This window comes from Capra hircus, chromosome 25, assembly GCF_001704415.2.
Source record: "Capra hircus breed San Clemente chromosome 25, ASM170441v1, whole genome shotgun sequence".
NCBI classification, from domain to species: Eukaryota; Metazoa; Chordata; class Mammalia; order Artiodactyla; family Bovidae; genus Capra; species Capra hircus.
The window spans coordinates 17894640-17909575 of NC_030832.1; the positions used below are offsets into that span (position 1 = coordinate 17894640).

A 14936-nucleotide genomic window follows, 5' to 3' on the forward strand; every position below is an offset into this window, starting at 1 on the left:
TAGTAAGCATTAGGCCAAGACTCAGCTCCAAGGCTGCTGCTGCTGCTGCTAACTCGCTTCAGTTGTGTCTGACTCTGTGTGACCCCACAGACAGCAGCCCACCAGACTCCCCCATCCCTGGGATTCTCCAGGCAAGAACACTGGAGTGGGTTGCCATTTCCTTATCCAACGCATGAAAGTAAAAAGTGAAAGTGAAGTCAGTCGTGTCCCACTCCTAGCGACCCCATGGACTGCAGCCTACCAGGCTCCTCCGTCCATGGGATTTTCCAGGCAAGAGTACTGGAGTGGGGTGCCATTGCCTTCTCTGGCTTCAAGGCTGGCTGACTCCAGACTCCATACTCTAACTGACCTTGTAGGCAAGCCAGACTGAAAAAATGCTCTTTTTCCCTGGAGAGGTTAGTTTCCAATCTTCCCTGCTCTGGGTGATTCATATCAGAGCAGACAGACTCTGTAGAACCAAATCTACTTTTTATGTCCAGTCCTGTTTACTAGTTTCTATCTTTTTAAAGTTTGCAAATCAGTGTATACCTCTGGAGCCTTGAATACCAAGCATGTAAAGGTGAAATGAATACATACACCCTCAGGTTTTGGTGACTGTCTCATGGAGCATGGAGTCAATTCAGCTTTACATTGGCACCTGGGCAAAGTGGTGCCCCATGGACTGTGGATGGGCAGGGAGCCCTTGGCTGGGAGCTCCTTTAGTTTTAGCCCTCCTCAGGTTCTAACTAGGGTCCATTGTCTGGCGCATACTAGATACTTAATGAACATCATTTCCTTAGGTTTTTTCATAAATCAGAGACAGTTATGGTGGCTTATAGCACCTGTGGTCCAGGAAAGGTGTTTTTTAAACATCTCTGAACCTTAGCTTCCTCACCTATAGAATGGGGATAGTGATAGTTTCCATACCTTAGAATAAGCATACATAGTAAGCCAAGGTATGCAAAGCTCTGATACAGAAGTGCCCAATAAACATTAAGTATTATGATAATATGGGGGAAATTCATGGTCTTGCTCTGACCAGATGTTCTCTGGGGAGGAAGGATCCTATGTAGTTATCAGGATCTTCAGCCAATATTCTGGTTCCTGGGGAAAGGAAGACAAGGGTGACAAGCCATCCAAAACAAGTCTGAGGCCTATTCTGTGGCTCTCTCATGGGTTTTGAGGTTAAGCAAATGGCACCCAAGGTCCCATTAGAGTCAGCAGTGGCTCTCGACAGTGTGCCTAGGGTGTAAACGTGTTAATGGCTAATAGACCTAGAATCAATGTTTGCCTGGGTCTTTAGTAGGTAACCCCATGCTCCCTTTTTGGAGCAGCCAATGTGGGTCAGGGGAGGGGCTGATGGATAGGGGAGGTGTGAGTGTAGCGACTGGAGATTAGCTCCCAGCACAGGGAGCTGGAGTCTGCCTTTCTTTAGACTGTGGTTCTCAACAGGGCACATTTGGCCCTATCTGGAGACATGACTGGTTGTCACTTCTGGAATGCTACCGGTATCTAGTTGGTAAAAGCAAGGGATGCTACTAAATATCCCACAGTGCACAAGACACCCTCCTCCCCTATCTCACACACACACACACACATGTGCACACACACATACATAGAGAGACTGCACTAAGAATTAGCCAGCAGAAATGTCAACAGTGCTAAGGATGAGAAACCCCACTTTAGACCAAGTTCAAGATCAAGTATGGAAAAGGCTTATGAGTATAATACTCTCACTATTCCATAGGATGCTTTATAGTGCTCATAGGTGATAAGGACTTCAGGATGGTCTTCAACTCCCAGTTCCTCAGGGTCCAGCCATCAAGTTTCTTTGACCATTGGAAAGGCCTATAAAACTCTAAAAATCTGCTCCTTACCCTTCTGATCTTATTTCCCACTACTTTTCTCTTCAGCAACTCAGCTTAGCCACCCTGCACATTCCCACCTCAGGGCCTTTGCACTTGCTGTTCCTTCCGCCTGAAATTTTCTCAGGTTGCTGTTTTACTGCCTTCAGGTCTGTGTTCAATATTCATCTTCAGGAAAGCCTTCTCTGGCTACCCTGTGCATAACCACAGCCCCACATGCACTACTCCTTGTACTTCCTAAGGGCCCTGCTCTCTTTTTCTCCATAGTACTTCTACCCTTAAGATATGCTACATTTTTCACTTCTACATCATTTTATCTTGAGTCTCCTCTCTCCAAGCTTCCCGTGGCTCAGCTGGTAAAGAATCCACCTGCAATGCAGGAGACCTTGGTTTGATTCCTAGGTTAGGAAGATCCGCTGGTGAAGGGATTCGCTACCCACTCCAGGATTCTTGGACTTCCCTGGTGGCTCAGCTGGCAAAGAATCCACCTGCAACGCGGGAGACCTGGGTTCAATCCCTGGGTTGGAAAGATCCTCTGGAGAAGGGAAAGACTACCCACTCCAGTGTTTGGGCCTGGAGAATTCCATGAACTGTATAGTCCATGGAGTCCCAGAGTTGGACACGACTGAGCAACTTTCGCTTTCATTTTCACTCGCCTCTCCAGGATAAAAGATCTGGAAAGCAAGGGTGTCCGTTTGTTTTGCTTACCACTCAGTGCCTAGAATAGATCTGCCATACAATAAATATTCAATAAGTGTTTAATGAATGAATGTTTCAATTATCAGCACAGTTTAAGAAGAATTAAGTGTTAGACCTGGTCTGAAATCCTTATCACTTAGCAGTTGTATAATTTTGGGCAAATCCTAAACCTTCCTGAGACTTTATTTGCTTCATAGTCTAAGACAGGGACAATGAGAACAAGCCCAGTGCCTGGAATACAGGTCTGAGTAAATGGTCTTCCTCATTTTCATCATGACAATTGTCCGCATCATCACCATCATCACCATCCTCATCTACTATACCATCTACATCATCTAATCTTCTCCCAAGGCAGACTCTTGCCACCTCTGCCTTACAGATGATTACTAATTAATGAACCTAGAAACTGCTCCTATTAAGTCTCATTTGGGCCTCCTCCACTAAATGTAGCTTTTCTTTTTTTCTTATCTCATTTATGGAGAACACTGTGGGCCAAAGGAAAGCTCATTTATTTATCAACATCTCCAAATGCCTACTTGTGCTCCAGGCAAAATCCTAGATGTTAGCAATCAAGAGATGAATCAGTTTTGACCCCTGAAAGCAGTTTCAAAGCAGTGTGGCAAATGTTATAAAAAGCAGGGTGCAGAGGGCTGAGTGAGCATGCCAGAGCATAGGTGAGAGGGAGGTGAACACAGCCTTTTAACAAGGCAACTTCATGAACTTAAACTTCACAATCCAGCTGAAGAAGTTCAGGGAGGACACTACAGGTAGAGGGAACCACAAGTGTATAGGCCAGGAGGCTAGTGCCAGTGTGACCTACCTGGTAGCCACACTCAGGGTGCAGAGCACAGACTTCAAGTGGAATGGAAAAGTAGGCCTGGGTTAAACCAAGCCAAGGACATTGCAGCTATGTTAAGGAGTTTGGAAACTTTTGGATTTTCAATCAGATGTGCATTTTAGCCTCTAAGAATGCTGCTGTCAGTGCAGACATGCTTGACGGTGTGGTGGCCTTCAATAATTGCTTCTGTTCTTCCTGTTCATATTTTTTCTTTTGAAAAGCTCCATCTATTAGTGTCCTCTTTGATTTCTTTCATCAGTGTTTTATAATTTTCTATATAGAGGTCTGTAGTTTCTTTAGGTAGATATATTCCTAAGTATTTTATTCTTTTTGTTGCAATGGTGAATGGAATTGTTTCCTTAATTTCTTTTTCTACTTTCTCATTATTAGTGTATAGGAATGCAAGGGATTTCTGTGTGTTGATTTTATATCCTGCAACTTTACTATATTCATTGATTAGCTCTAGTAATTTTCTGGTGGAGTCTTTAGGGTTTTCTATGTAGAGGATCATGTCACCTGCAAACAGTGAGAGTTTTACTTCTTCTTTTCCAATTTGGATTCCTTTTATTTCTTTTTCTGCTCTGATTGCTGTGGCCAAAACTTCCAGAACTATGTTGAATAGTAGCGATGAAAGTGGGCACCCTTGTCTTGTTCCTGACTTTAGGGGAAATGCTTTAAATTTTTCACCATTGAGGATAATATTTGCTGTGGGATTGTCATATATAGCTTTTATTATGTTGAGGTATGTTCCTTCTAGTCCTGCTTTCTGGAGAGTTTTAATCATAAATGGATGTTGAATTTTGTCAAAGGCCTTCTCTGTATCTATTGCGATAATCATATGGCTTTTATTTTTCAATTTGTTAATGTGGTGAATTACATTGATTGATTTGCGGATATTGAATAATCCTTGCATCCCTGGGATAAAGCCCACTTGGTCATGGGGTATGATCTTTTTAATGTGTTGTTGGATTCTGATTGCTATAAGGACGCTAATAGATGGAGAAATATACCATGTTCATGGATTGGAAGAATCAATAAGTGAAAATGAGTATACTACCCAAAGCAATCTACAAAGTCAATGCAATCCCTATCAAGCTACCACCTGTATTTTTCACAGAGCTAGAACAAATAATTTCACAATTTGTATGGAAATACAAAAAACCTCGAATAGCTAAAGCAATCTTGAGAAAGAAGAATGGAACTGGAGGAATCAACCTGCCTGACTTCAGGCTCTACTACAAAGCCAGTCATCAAGACAGTATGGTACTGGCACAAAGACAGAAATATAGATCAATGGAACAAAATAGAAAGCCCAGAGATAAATCCACACACCTATGGACACCTTATCTTCAACAAAGGAGGCAAAAATATACAATGGATTAAAGACAATCTCTTTAACAAGTGGTGCTGGGAAAACTGGTCAACCACACTTGTAAAAGAATGAAACTAGATCACTTTCTAACACCACACACAAAAATAAACTCAAAATGGATTAAAGATCTAAACATAAGACCAGAAACTATAAAACTCCTAGAGGCGAACATAGGCAAAACACTCTCTGACATAAATCACAGCAGGATCCTCTATGATCCATCACCCAGAATACTGGAAATAAAAGCAAAAATAAACAAATGGGATCTAATTAAAATTAAAAGCTTCTGCACAACAAAGGAAACTATAAGCAAGGTGAAAAGACAGCCTTCTGAATGGGAGAAAATAATAGCAAATGAAGCAACTGACAAACAACTAATCTCAAAAATATACAAGCAACTTATGCAGCTCAATTCCAGAAAAATAAGTGACCCAATCAAAAAATGGGCCAAAGAACTAAATAGACATTTCTCCAAAGAAGACATACAGATGGCTAACAAACACATGAAAAGATGCTCAACATCACCCATTATCAGAGAAATGCGAATCAAAACCAAAATGAGGTACCATTTCACACCAGTCAGAATGGCAGCGATCCAAAAGTCTACAAGCAATAAATGCTGGAAAGGGTGTGGAGAAAACGGGACCCTCTTACACTGTTGGTGGGAATGCAAACTAGTACAGCCACTATGGAGAACAGTGTGGAGATTCCTTTAAAAAATTGCAAATAGAACTGCCTTATGACCCAGCAATCCCACTGCTGTGCATACACACTGAGGAAACCAGAACTGAAAGAGACACGTGTACCCCAATGTTCATTGCAGCACTGTTTATAATAGCCAGGACATGGAAACAACCTAGATGTCCATCAGCAGATGAATGGATAAGAAAGCTGTGGTACATATACACAATGGAGTGTTACTCAGCCATTAAAAAGAATACATTTGAATCAGTTCTAATGAGGTGGATGAAACTGGAGCCTATTATACAGAGTGAAGTAAGCTGGAAAGAAAAACACCAATACAGTATACTAACACATATATATGGAATTTAGAAAGATGGTAATGATAACCCTGTATGCGAAACAGCAAAAGAGGCACAGATGTTTAGGACGGACTTTTGGACTCTGTGGGAGAGGGAGAAGGAGAGTGTGGGATGATTTGAGAGAGTGGCATTGAAACATGTATACTATCATGTAAGAAACGAATCTCCAGTCTATGTTCGATACAGGATACAGGATGCTTGGGGCTGGTGCATGGTGATGACCCGGAGAGATGATATGGGGTGGGAGGTGGGAGGGGGTTTCAGGATGGGGAACTCATATACATCCATGGCTGATTCATGTCAATGTATGGCAAAACCAATACAGTATTGTAAAGCAAAATAAAGTAAAAATAAAAATTAAAAAAGATTTTTTAAAAAGAAAGAAAAGCTCCAAAGGCTTGTCTTTTAATGCAGGGTGCTAAAGCAGTTTTGAAGATTTCATGGCTTTGTTGGATAGATGGTCACCATAGAAAGTGAGCTTAGAGAATATAAATCACCTGTTGCAATGAGCCTGTAACTTAAGTCTCTTGATATTTTCTTGTAACTGTGGCTTTTTTTCGGAGAAGGCAATGACACCCCACTCCAGTACTCTTGCCTGGAAACTCCCATGGGCAGAGGAGCCTGGTAGGCTATAGTCCATGTGGTCGCTTAGAGTCGGACACGACTGAGTGACTTCACTTTCACTTTTCACTTTCATGCATTGGAGAAGGAAATGGCAACCCACTCCAGTGTTCTTGCCTGGAGAATCCCAGGGACGGGGGAGCCTGGTGGGCTGCCGTCTATGGGGTCGTACAGAGTTGGACACGACTGAAGTGACTTAGCAGCAGTAGCAGCAGTGGCTTTCTTTTTGTTGGCAGTCTTAGAATATTCTGCTATCTCATAATTTAGTCTTTCCTTCTTTTCAAAGAAGCTCCCCAGTGACATTTTTTACTCATTTTGGCTAGAGTTAACTTGTGAGTTTGCCAAAACTGTGACTGAGACAAGTGCACAGTGTGGAAAAGAGGCAGAGACAGAAGTGGTAAATAAAACATGGGCAGGCCATGCATGGACTGAAATAAGTGCTGGATTCTAACTTAAAGCCTGCCCCATCAAGGTGCAACTGTACAATTGAAGAAATTCACCTCCCTTGCCACTATAAAGTCTGCCCCCAGATGCAGCTTAATTGTCTCTTGCCACTAACTGATAGGGTTTTGATGAGTCTGCAAGCAATTGATTTATTATGATCTCTGCCTCAGCTCCACATCAGATCATCAGGCATTAGATTCTCAGAAGGAACACTCAACCTAGACCCCTTGCATGTGCAATTCACAGTAGGGTTTGTGCTCCTATGAGAATCTAACACCGTCAGTGACATGACAGAAGGCAGAGCTCAGGCAGTAATGCAAATAATGAGGAGTGGCTGTAAATACAGATGAAGCTTCGTTTGCTCACCCACCACTCACCTGCTGCTGTGTGGCCCAGTTCTTACCCCTGATCTAGAAGATACCACAGTGGTTCAGGGAGAGAATGATGAGGCCATAACTACGGCAGCGGTGGGGGGAATGGGGAGGACTGGAGATTGCAGAGGGGTTCAGGAGGTAGTTTCAATAGGACTCAGTGAGAGATTAGAGATGAGACTAGAAAGGAGTCAAAAATGATCTAGGATATCTAACTTTGACATTATAAAGATAGCCATGCTGTCAATCAAGACAGGATGTGAGAAAAAGCAAATCAGGTAAAGATGCTGAGGTCTATTTTGGACACATGTGGCATTGATACGTGTGAGATATCCAAGAGAAAAGATGCCTCTGAGTGTTGGTTCTTGAATCTGGAGTCCTTGGAGAAATGAGAAACTGGGCAGCAGCTAAGGATTTGATAGTTACCAGGAGAGCATTTCCCTGGACAATACTGGAAAGACCTTTTTGTAAAGAGCCATTTACTCCTAAAAAAAAAAAAACAACAACAACAAAAAAACCCACAAACCCTTTTATAAAGCTCATCCTAACTGATTCGTTTTTCCAAAGGTCATTTTAAAGGGTCTGCCAGCTTTTGAGAATTCATTTTTATTTAAACTGCATATTTGAAGAAATCAGATTTTCAAATGAAATGAGTTTGACTGTCTTTTAGATAGCATCTCTGCCAGTGTTCACTGAATTGAAATACCTGCTGGTGGGAAGACTTTTAAAGTATTCAAATTGGTTTTTATCAGGTATAACTAAAGAATATAAAAATGGACTGGCTCCCTTCATAGCCCCAGGTTCAATATCAATCCCTAAGTTATAAAATGTCAGCATCCCAAAGAACCATGAACTTGCCCTTCTGCCCTGATTAAAGCAGAGTAATCGTGGACAGTCTTGCATTCTCACACAGATTGGATAGATTACCCACACAGATTGGATGGATTACCCAGGTTTGTCCACCTGCCGGGTTGTTTTGGAAGCATAAATGAGTGTTGTGGTGTGTGTTGTGTCATGCAAAGTGTGTGGCTCTAAATCCTTCAATATCTCCACTGAGGATCCAGGATTCAGGGATTAAGGCTGCAGCAAAACGAGAAGACAGCTTAGATGGCCGACCTGTGCAAACCATTAACTCACAAGCCACAACAGCTGTAGAGTTCTCAATTCTTCCCTGAGGAAAAAAACCATGAACCAAATGTTCAAGTAGTGACCCAAGTTTTGATGTGGATGAGGGAGGTAGGGAACCAGCTGGAGGAGTAGTTCAGTAAGGTGGAAATTATGTCCTGCTCACAGGCTCCTATAAAGAAAATGACCCAAACTGGATCTCACCTAGGTCTTGCTCAATGGGCTTGAAGCAAAATCAGGTGTGCATTCTGACACTTTGAAGGGAACAAACCATTAACAGCCTGAACTGGATGGAGGTCAGAGGCTTGGAATTATTTTGGTAGAACTTTACACAATAGGCACACTTCATGTTCAGTTCAGTTCAGTTGCTCAATCATGTCCGACTCTTTGTGACCCCATGAACTGCAGCACACCAGGCCTCCCTGTCCATCACCAGCTCCCAGAGTTTACCCAAACTCGTGTCCATTGAGTCAGTGATGCCATCCAACCATCTCATCCTCTGTCGTCCCCTTCTCCTCCTGCCTTCAATCTTTCCCAACATCAGGGTCTTTTCAAATGAGTCAGCCCTTCACATCAGGTGGCCAAAATACTAGAGTTTCAGCTTCAACATCAGTCCTTCCAATGAACACCCAGGACTGATTTCCTTTAGGATGGACTGGTTGGATCTCCTTGCAGTCCAAAGGACTCTCAAGAGTCTTCTCCAACACCACAGTTCAAAAGCATCAATTCTTTTGCACTCAGTTTTCTTTATAGTCCAACTCTCACATCCAAACATGACCACTGGAAAAACCATAGCCTTGACTAGATGGACTTTTGTTGACAAAGTAATGTCTCTGATTTTTAATATGCTGTCTAGGTTGGTCATAATTTCCTTCCAAGGAATAAGCGTCTTTTAATTTCATGGCTGCAATCACCATCTGCAGTGATTTTGGAGCCCCAAAAATAAAGTCAGCCACTGTTTCCACTGTTTCCCCATCTATTTCCCATGAAGTGATGAGACCTGATGCCATAATCTTAGTTTTCTGAATGTTGAGCTTTAAGTCAACTTTTTCACTCTCCTCTTTCACTTTCATCAAGAGGCTCTTTAGTTCTTCACTTTCTGCCATAAGGGTGAAAGTTGGAAGGAAGCAAAATGACCCAACTAGATTTTCTCTCCTGGGAACTACTAAGGTTAAGGGCAAGGTTAAGGTTAAGTTTGTTGTATGTTGCTATGAAGTGGCTGCACAAGTCAGCTGAGGAAGCAATGGGATCCATGGTAACCAAGCTACTGATACTGTCACTGTCACAAAATGCCTGCTAATGCAAAGACCACCCCGCTGAAGTGGTGCAACTCAGAGACAATGTATCAAATGAGAAGAGACAAGAATTGAGGAAGGAGCTGGGAGGCCTGAATTTCAGGCAGAAGACAAACTCAAATGCTAGAGGGGTGAGGCAGGGGTGTGACTATGTGGGGCTGGCTGACTAGGAATGTGGCAAACTAACAAGTGTGCTGTTTTCTGATCACAAGGGGGAAATTGTCACTTAGCTCTAGCCAACTGTCACATTATAGGAATGTAAGCCAGGGCTTCCAGATCTTTCAGTTTTTCAAGAGCAGATGTAAATTTAATTTCAATTATGAAATGTCCCCAAATAGGGAGACAAATAGAGGCAGTACACTAGGTGATTATGAGGAGTATGTGAGAACATTTAGTGGAGCTATAAGGACAGTTCCTGGCACACAGTAAGTGCTCCCTATGTGAAAGTTGTTATGAACATCCCTTCCATCCTGTCTCAAAGCACAGACATGGGTCTGCATCAATGTCTCAGGAAAAAGGAGTCTGTTTCCTCCATCAAAATGCCTGCTGATGCAAAATCTGAAGAATAAAAGTGGGCATGCAAAATTCAGATGAAAAACCTGATAATCTAAAAATCTTCCTTGAGACAGTGCCCATAACTGTGTCCCAGGAACTTACAATATTATTTAGCAACTTAACAACTTTTTTTGTCTTCACAATAATCCAGCGTGGCACTTGTGTTTATACCCATTTTTACAGAGGAGAAAACTAAGGTTCAGAATGATAAAGACACCTGAAGGTAAATCCCGGCTTCTTGCCTTCAGTGGAACAGAGGAGCCAGATACAAATCAAGACCAAAGAGGTGACATAGTATCTTGCAAATGACTTAGTTTCCCTGGACCTCAGTATTCTCATCTGGGAATTAAGGATGATGCTATTTTTTAAATTATTATTGAAATGTGTTCTCATGTATTTATTCTAAGTTGCTTCCATTGCGCCCGACTCTTTGTGGACCCCATGGATTGTAGCCTGCCAGGCTCCTCTGCCCATGAGATTTTTCAGGGAAGAATACTGGAGTGGGTTACCATTTCCTTATCCAGGGGATCTTCCCAACCCAGGTATCGAACCCACATCTCTTACATCTCCTGCACAGGTAGGCAGGTTCTTTTCCACTAGTGCCACCTGTTTAACAATACTTAAAATTCCCCTGGCTGCCAGAAGAAAGGGGGCAGGTCTCAGCCCACCCATCACCCATTGCCCAGGAGTGGGGGACACTCACGGAAGAGCACCATCAGGAAGCGCGTCTCGTTCAGCATCTGAGTCAGGCCAGCAGGTGTTAGCACCATCAAGTTTTCCTCCACAAGGATATGCAAGGGCTGGGACGTGTCGATGCTCTCCTTCTTGCCATTCATCGCTGGTGAGCCCTGGACAGTGCCAACACAAGAGGCTACCAGCAGCAGAGAAATACAGAGCAGCTCCATGGCTGTCCTTCAAGGAGCAAGAACAAGAACGCTTATCAACACGGGTGGTGGGGACCCACGTCATCACTCCCTCCCCATCTCTTTTCCTAAAAGGTCAGTCCTGATGTAGAGGATACAGCCTCAGCATGCCCCACTGGCTTCGTAGCAGTGCCCAGAGCTCAGCAAAGCAAGCTAGTAAAGGAGAGGCAAACTTTGCCAGTGAGATTAACCTTGGGGCCCATTGAAACTGCATGGGATTAGCTCAGAGCAGCAGGGTCCCACTCGGAGCAACAGAAAGCCAAATCACAAACCAACACTCAAGTCCGCTGGCTCTCCAGACACTAGGTAAGAATATTTTTAGATATGAAACTCAGTCCACAATCCCAAGGTGAGCCTCTGGGTCTCAGAGATGACTAATCCAATCCCTATCACAGCCTCTGCTTCATGCTCCCCCAACTCCTGCTTGAATACCTCTTTTGATAGGAAGCTTACTGCTGGCAGTGTAACCCATTTGATTTTTGAGCAAATTTTCTCAAGTGTAAATATTTCTTTCAAAAGTAATCACCATAATGCACACATGTAAAAATTCTAAGCAACACGATAAAAAAATGTTAAGTAGTAAACAAAAATTTATCCCATAATCCCACCTCTGAGAAAGTGACTCAGTTTGAAATGAATCTTTACCAATGTTGAAAATGCCAGTATGAATCTGTATTTAAATGTATATATGTAAACATATTAATAAATGGAATTCGATAGGCAATACTGTTCATTGTCCAACTGTCTTAATCAGCGATGTAAAATATATTCCTGATACCTTTCTGATAAGAGTACATATTAGGTCTATAACATGATTTCCTTTCCTCTTTTTTCCCCCCTCATTTTTTTTTCTTTTCCTTTTTATCTTTTCTTTTATAATTCTTATCTGTTCAGATGGTTTGGGTCAGTAGTTGTCTCTCTTTGAGTGCCACTCTCCCCAATAATGTTTTCCCTAATAATTTAAAGCATAGGATCACTGTCACAGATCTTTGCCTGTTGTCCTTAAGCACAGATCCATTTTCCTCTGTAGCATACAGACTACTCAAGTATTTTGAACATGGCAAATAGCTGGTCCAGATTAAATTTATAAGGACCTCAATTTCTTTGAGCGCTATATTCCTAGCATTTGGTATTTAAGATAGGCAAATAAACATGAATGAATGAGTGGATATTTGATATGTACCTGTTAAATATGTTTGGCACACTATCTGAGGATTTTTTAAAAGCAGACCTTCTAATGTAATTTTTTGGTCCAATACCAAAATAATTGGTATTAGATAATTGGTCACAAGTGTTAAATTTTATAAATACCTATAGCTAAAGCATCTGCCTACAATGCCTACCATGTGGGAGACCTGGGTTCAATCCCTGGGTCAGGAAGATCTCCTGGAGAAGGAAATGGCAACCCACTCCAGTATTCTTGCCTGGAAAACCCCATGGATGGTGGAACCTGGTAATCTACAGTCCATGGGGTAGCAAAGAGTCGGACATGACTGAGTGACTTCACTTTACTATAGCTAAACATACTTATTAAATTATGTATCAAGTGTTAAATTTTATAAATGCCTGTAGTTAAATATACTTGTCATGTATGGCTGTTCTATGCATTCCATGCCATCATCTCTTCTATGACAGTTCTATAAGATAGTAATATTATAATCCTCATTTAGTGAGTATAAAATGAGGCACATAAAAGTTAAGTGGTATGTCCAAGGCCATACAGTTAACATGTGACAGAGACAGGATTTCAAACAAGGCAATCTAGCTACAGAATCCACGTCCTTAACCAGAATGATGTACTGTCTCTCTAGTGCCCCCTGTAAAACTGGTGCAGTGAACAGTGTCTTGAGACAGTAACTGAGGCTCCCTGACTCCAACCACCATCTCTGGTATCCACCATCTAATCATATTCTGTCTCAGAAGGGGATGACTGAGGCTGGCAACAGAACAAATTCAAATTTTTGGTTTGGGGTTACAAAACAGGCCTTTAAAACTCAGGAGGGGCTTGCAAGTCAGGGTTCTAATTGCAAGAACTAGGTTTCTCAGGAAAATAAAAAAGGGTTTTTGACTACTCAAAAGTTTATGCTATAAACTCTAGGTAAGGAAGAACACGTTGACAGAAGGAGCATTTACCCTCCCCAAAGGAGATAAAACTGTGCCTTCTTATCAGGAGAGCAGGGGGGAATGGCAAGAGCTTTGACGCTTCTAGGGTCCTGAGAAAGGGTTCTGACCCCCTGTCTCTTCTCTTTTTGCTCATCACTGCAGTTCCCATTCCCAGTCGCACTCTGGTCACAGTAGTAGATCAATCACCATGTATTAAGCTAGCATTTGAGCTTTACACGCATCATCTCATTAACTCTCATAGCATGTCTGTGCTGCTGCTGCTGCTAAGTCGCTTCACTCATGTCCGACTCTGTGTGACCCCATAGATGGCAGCCCACCAGGTTCCCCCATCCCTGGGATTCTCCAGGCAAGAACACTGGAGTGGGTTGCCATTTCCTTCTCCAATGCATGAAAGTGAAAAGTGAAAGTGAAGTCGCTCAGTCATGCCTGACTCTCAGCGACCCCACGGACTGTAGCCCACGAGGCTCCTCTGTCCATGGGATTTGCCAGGCAAGAGTACTAGAGTGGGGTGTCATTGCCTTGTGAGGTAGGTACAATTATGATGCCCAGCTTACAAAAGTGGAGACCCACCCTAGAAGAAGGAGCAAGACTTAAGCTCAGGTATATCTAAGCCTCATGCATATGGGTCTAAACCAGGACTCGCAATCTACAGCCCTCTGCCTTTCTTGTAAATACCGTGTTAGAGGATTCACAGCTATACCCATTCCATCACTATTACCTATGGTTGCCTTTACCACCAGAGAAGGTGATGGCACCCCACTCCAGTATTCTTGCCTGGAAAATCCCATGGATGGAGGAACCTGGTGGGCTGCAGTCCATGGGGTCATGAAGAGTCAGACATGACTGAGCGGCTTCACTTTCACTTTTCACTTTCATGCATTGGAGAAGGAAATGGCAACCCACTCCAGTGTTCTTGCCTGGAAAATCCCAGGGACGGGGGAGCCTGGTGGGCTGCCATCTATGGGGTCACACAGAGTCGGACACAACTGAAGTGACTTAGTAGCAGCAGCCTTTACCACAACTACTCAGTTAAGTAGTTGTAATAGGGACCCTATGCGGCCAGCAAAGCCAAAAATATTTATTATCTGGCGCTCTTCAGGAAAAGTTTGCTAACCTTGGGTCTAAATCACCATACCACACTGCCCACATGGCCACACCTCAGATTTTGTACTTGGGAATTGGTCACAGATTCTCAGATTTGCAAAGTCCACTCTCAGAGCACAACATCTCCATCTGCAGAATGGGTGAGTGGCCTTTCATCCCTGTGAAGATTCATAAAGAACTTGTGCTTGATTAGCACAATGTAGGAGACCCAGTTTCAATCCCTGGGTTGAGAAAATTCCTTGGAGGAGGAAATGGCATCCCCACTCCAGTATTCTTGCCTGGAGAATCCCATGGACAGAGGAACCTGGCAGGCTACGGTCCACAGGGTTGCAACAAGTTGGACATGACTGAACAACCAACATGAACTAAGAACATGGATTCACATTAAAATTCTCTGGGGAGTGTTTTAGGTGATACTGATGCTCCTCTGCAGAAAAGGCAATGGCACCCCACTCCAGCACTCTTGCCTGGAAAATCCCATGGACGGAGGATCCTGGTGGGCCGCAGTCCATGGGATCGCTAAGAGTCGGACACGACTGAGCAACTTCACCTTCACTTTTCACTTTCATGCATTGGAG

At 42.9% G+C, this 14936-nt stretch overlaps 1 protein-coding gene across 1 annotated transcript in view; it reads right to left on the reverse strand.

Annotated features, from left to right (window-relative positions):
• Positions 1-11112, reverse strand: part of PDILT (protein disulfide isomerase like, testis expressed) — a 47220-nt gene extending 36108 nt beyond the window's left edge. Inside the window, exon 1 of the mRNA XM_005697547.3 lies at positions 10911-11112. Coding sequence (XP_005697604.1) covers positions 10911-11112 — 202 coding nt within the window. The remainder of the gene's footprint in view (positions 1-10910) is intronic.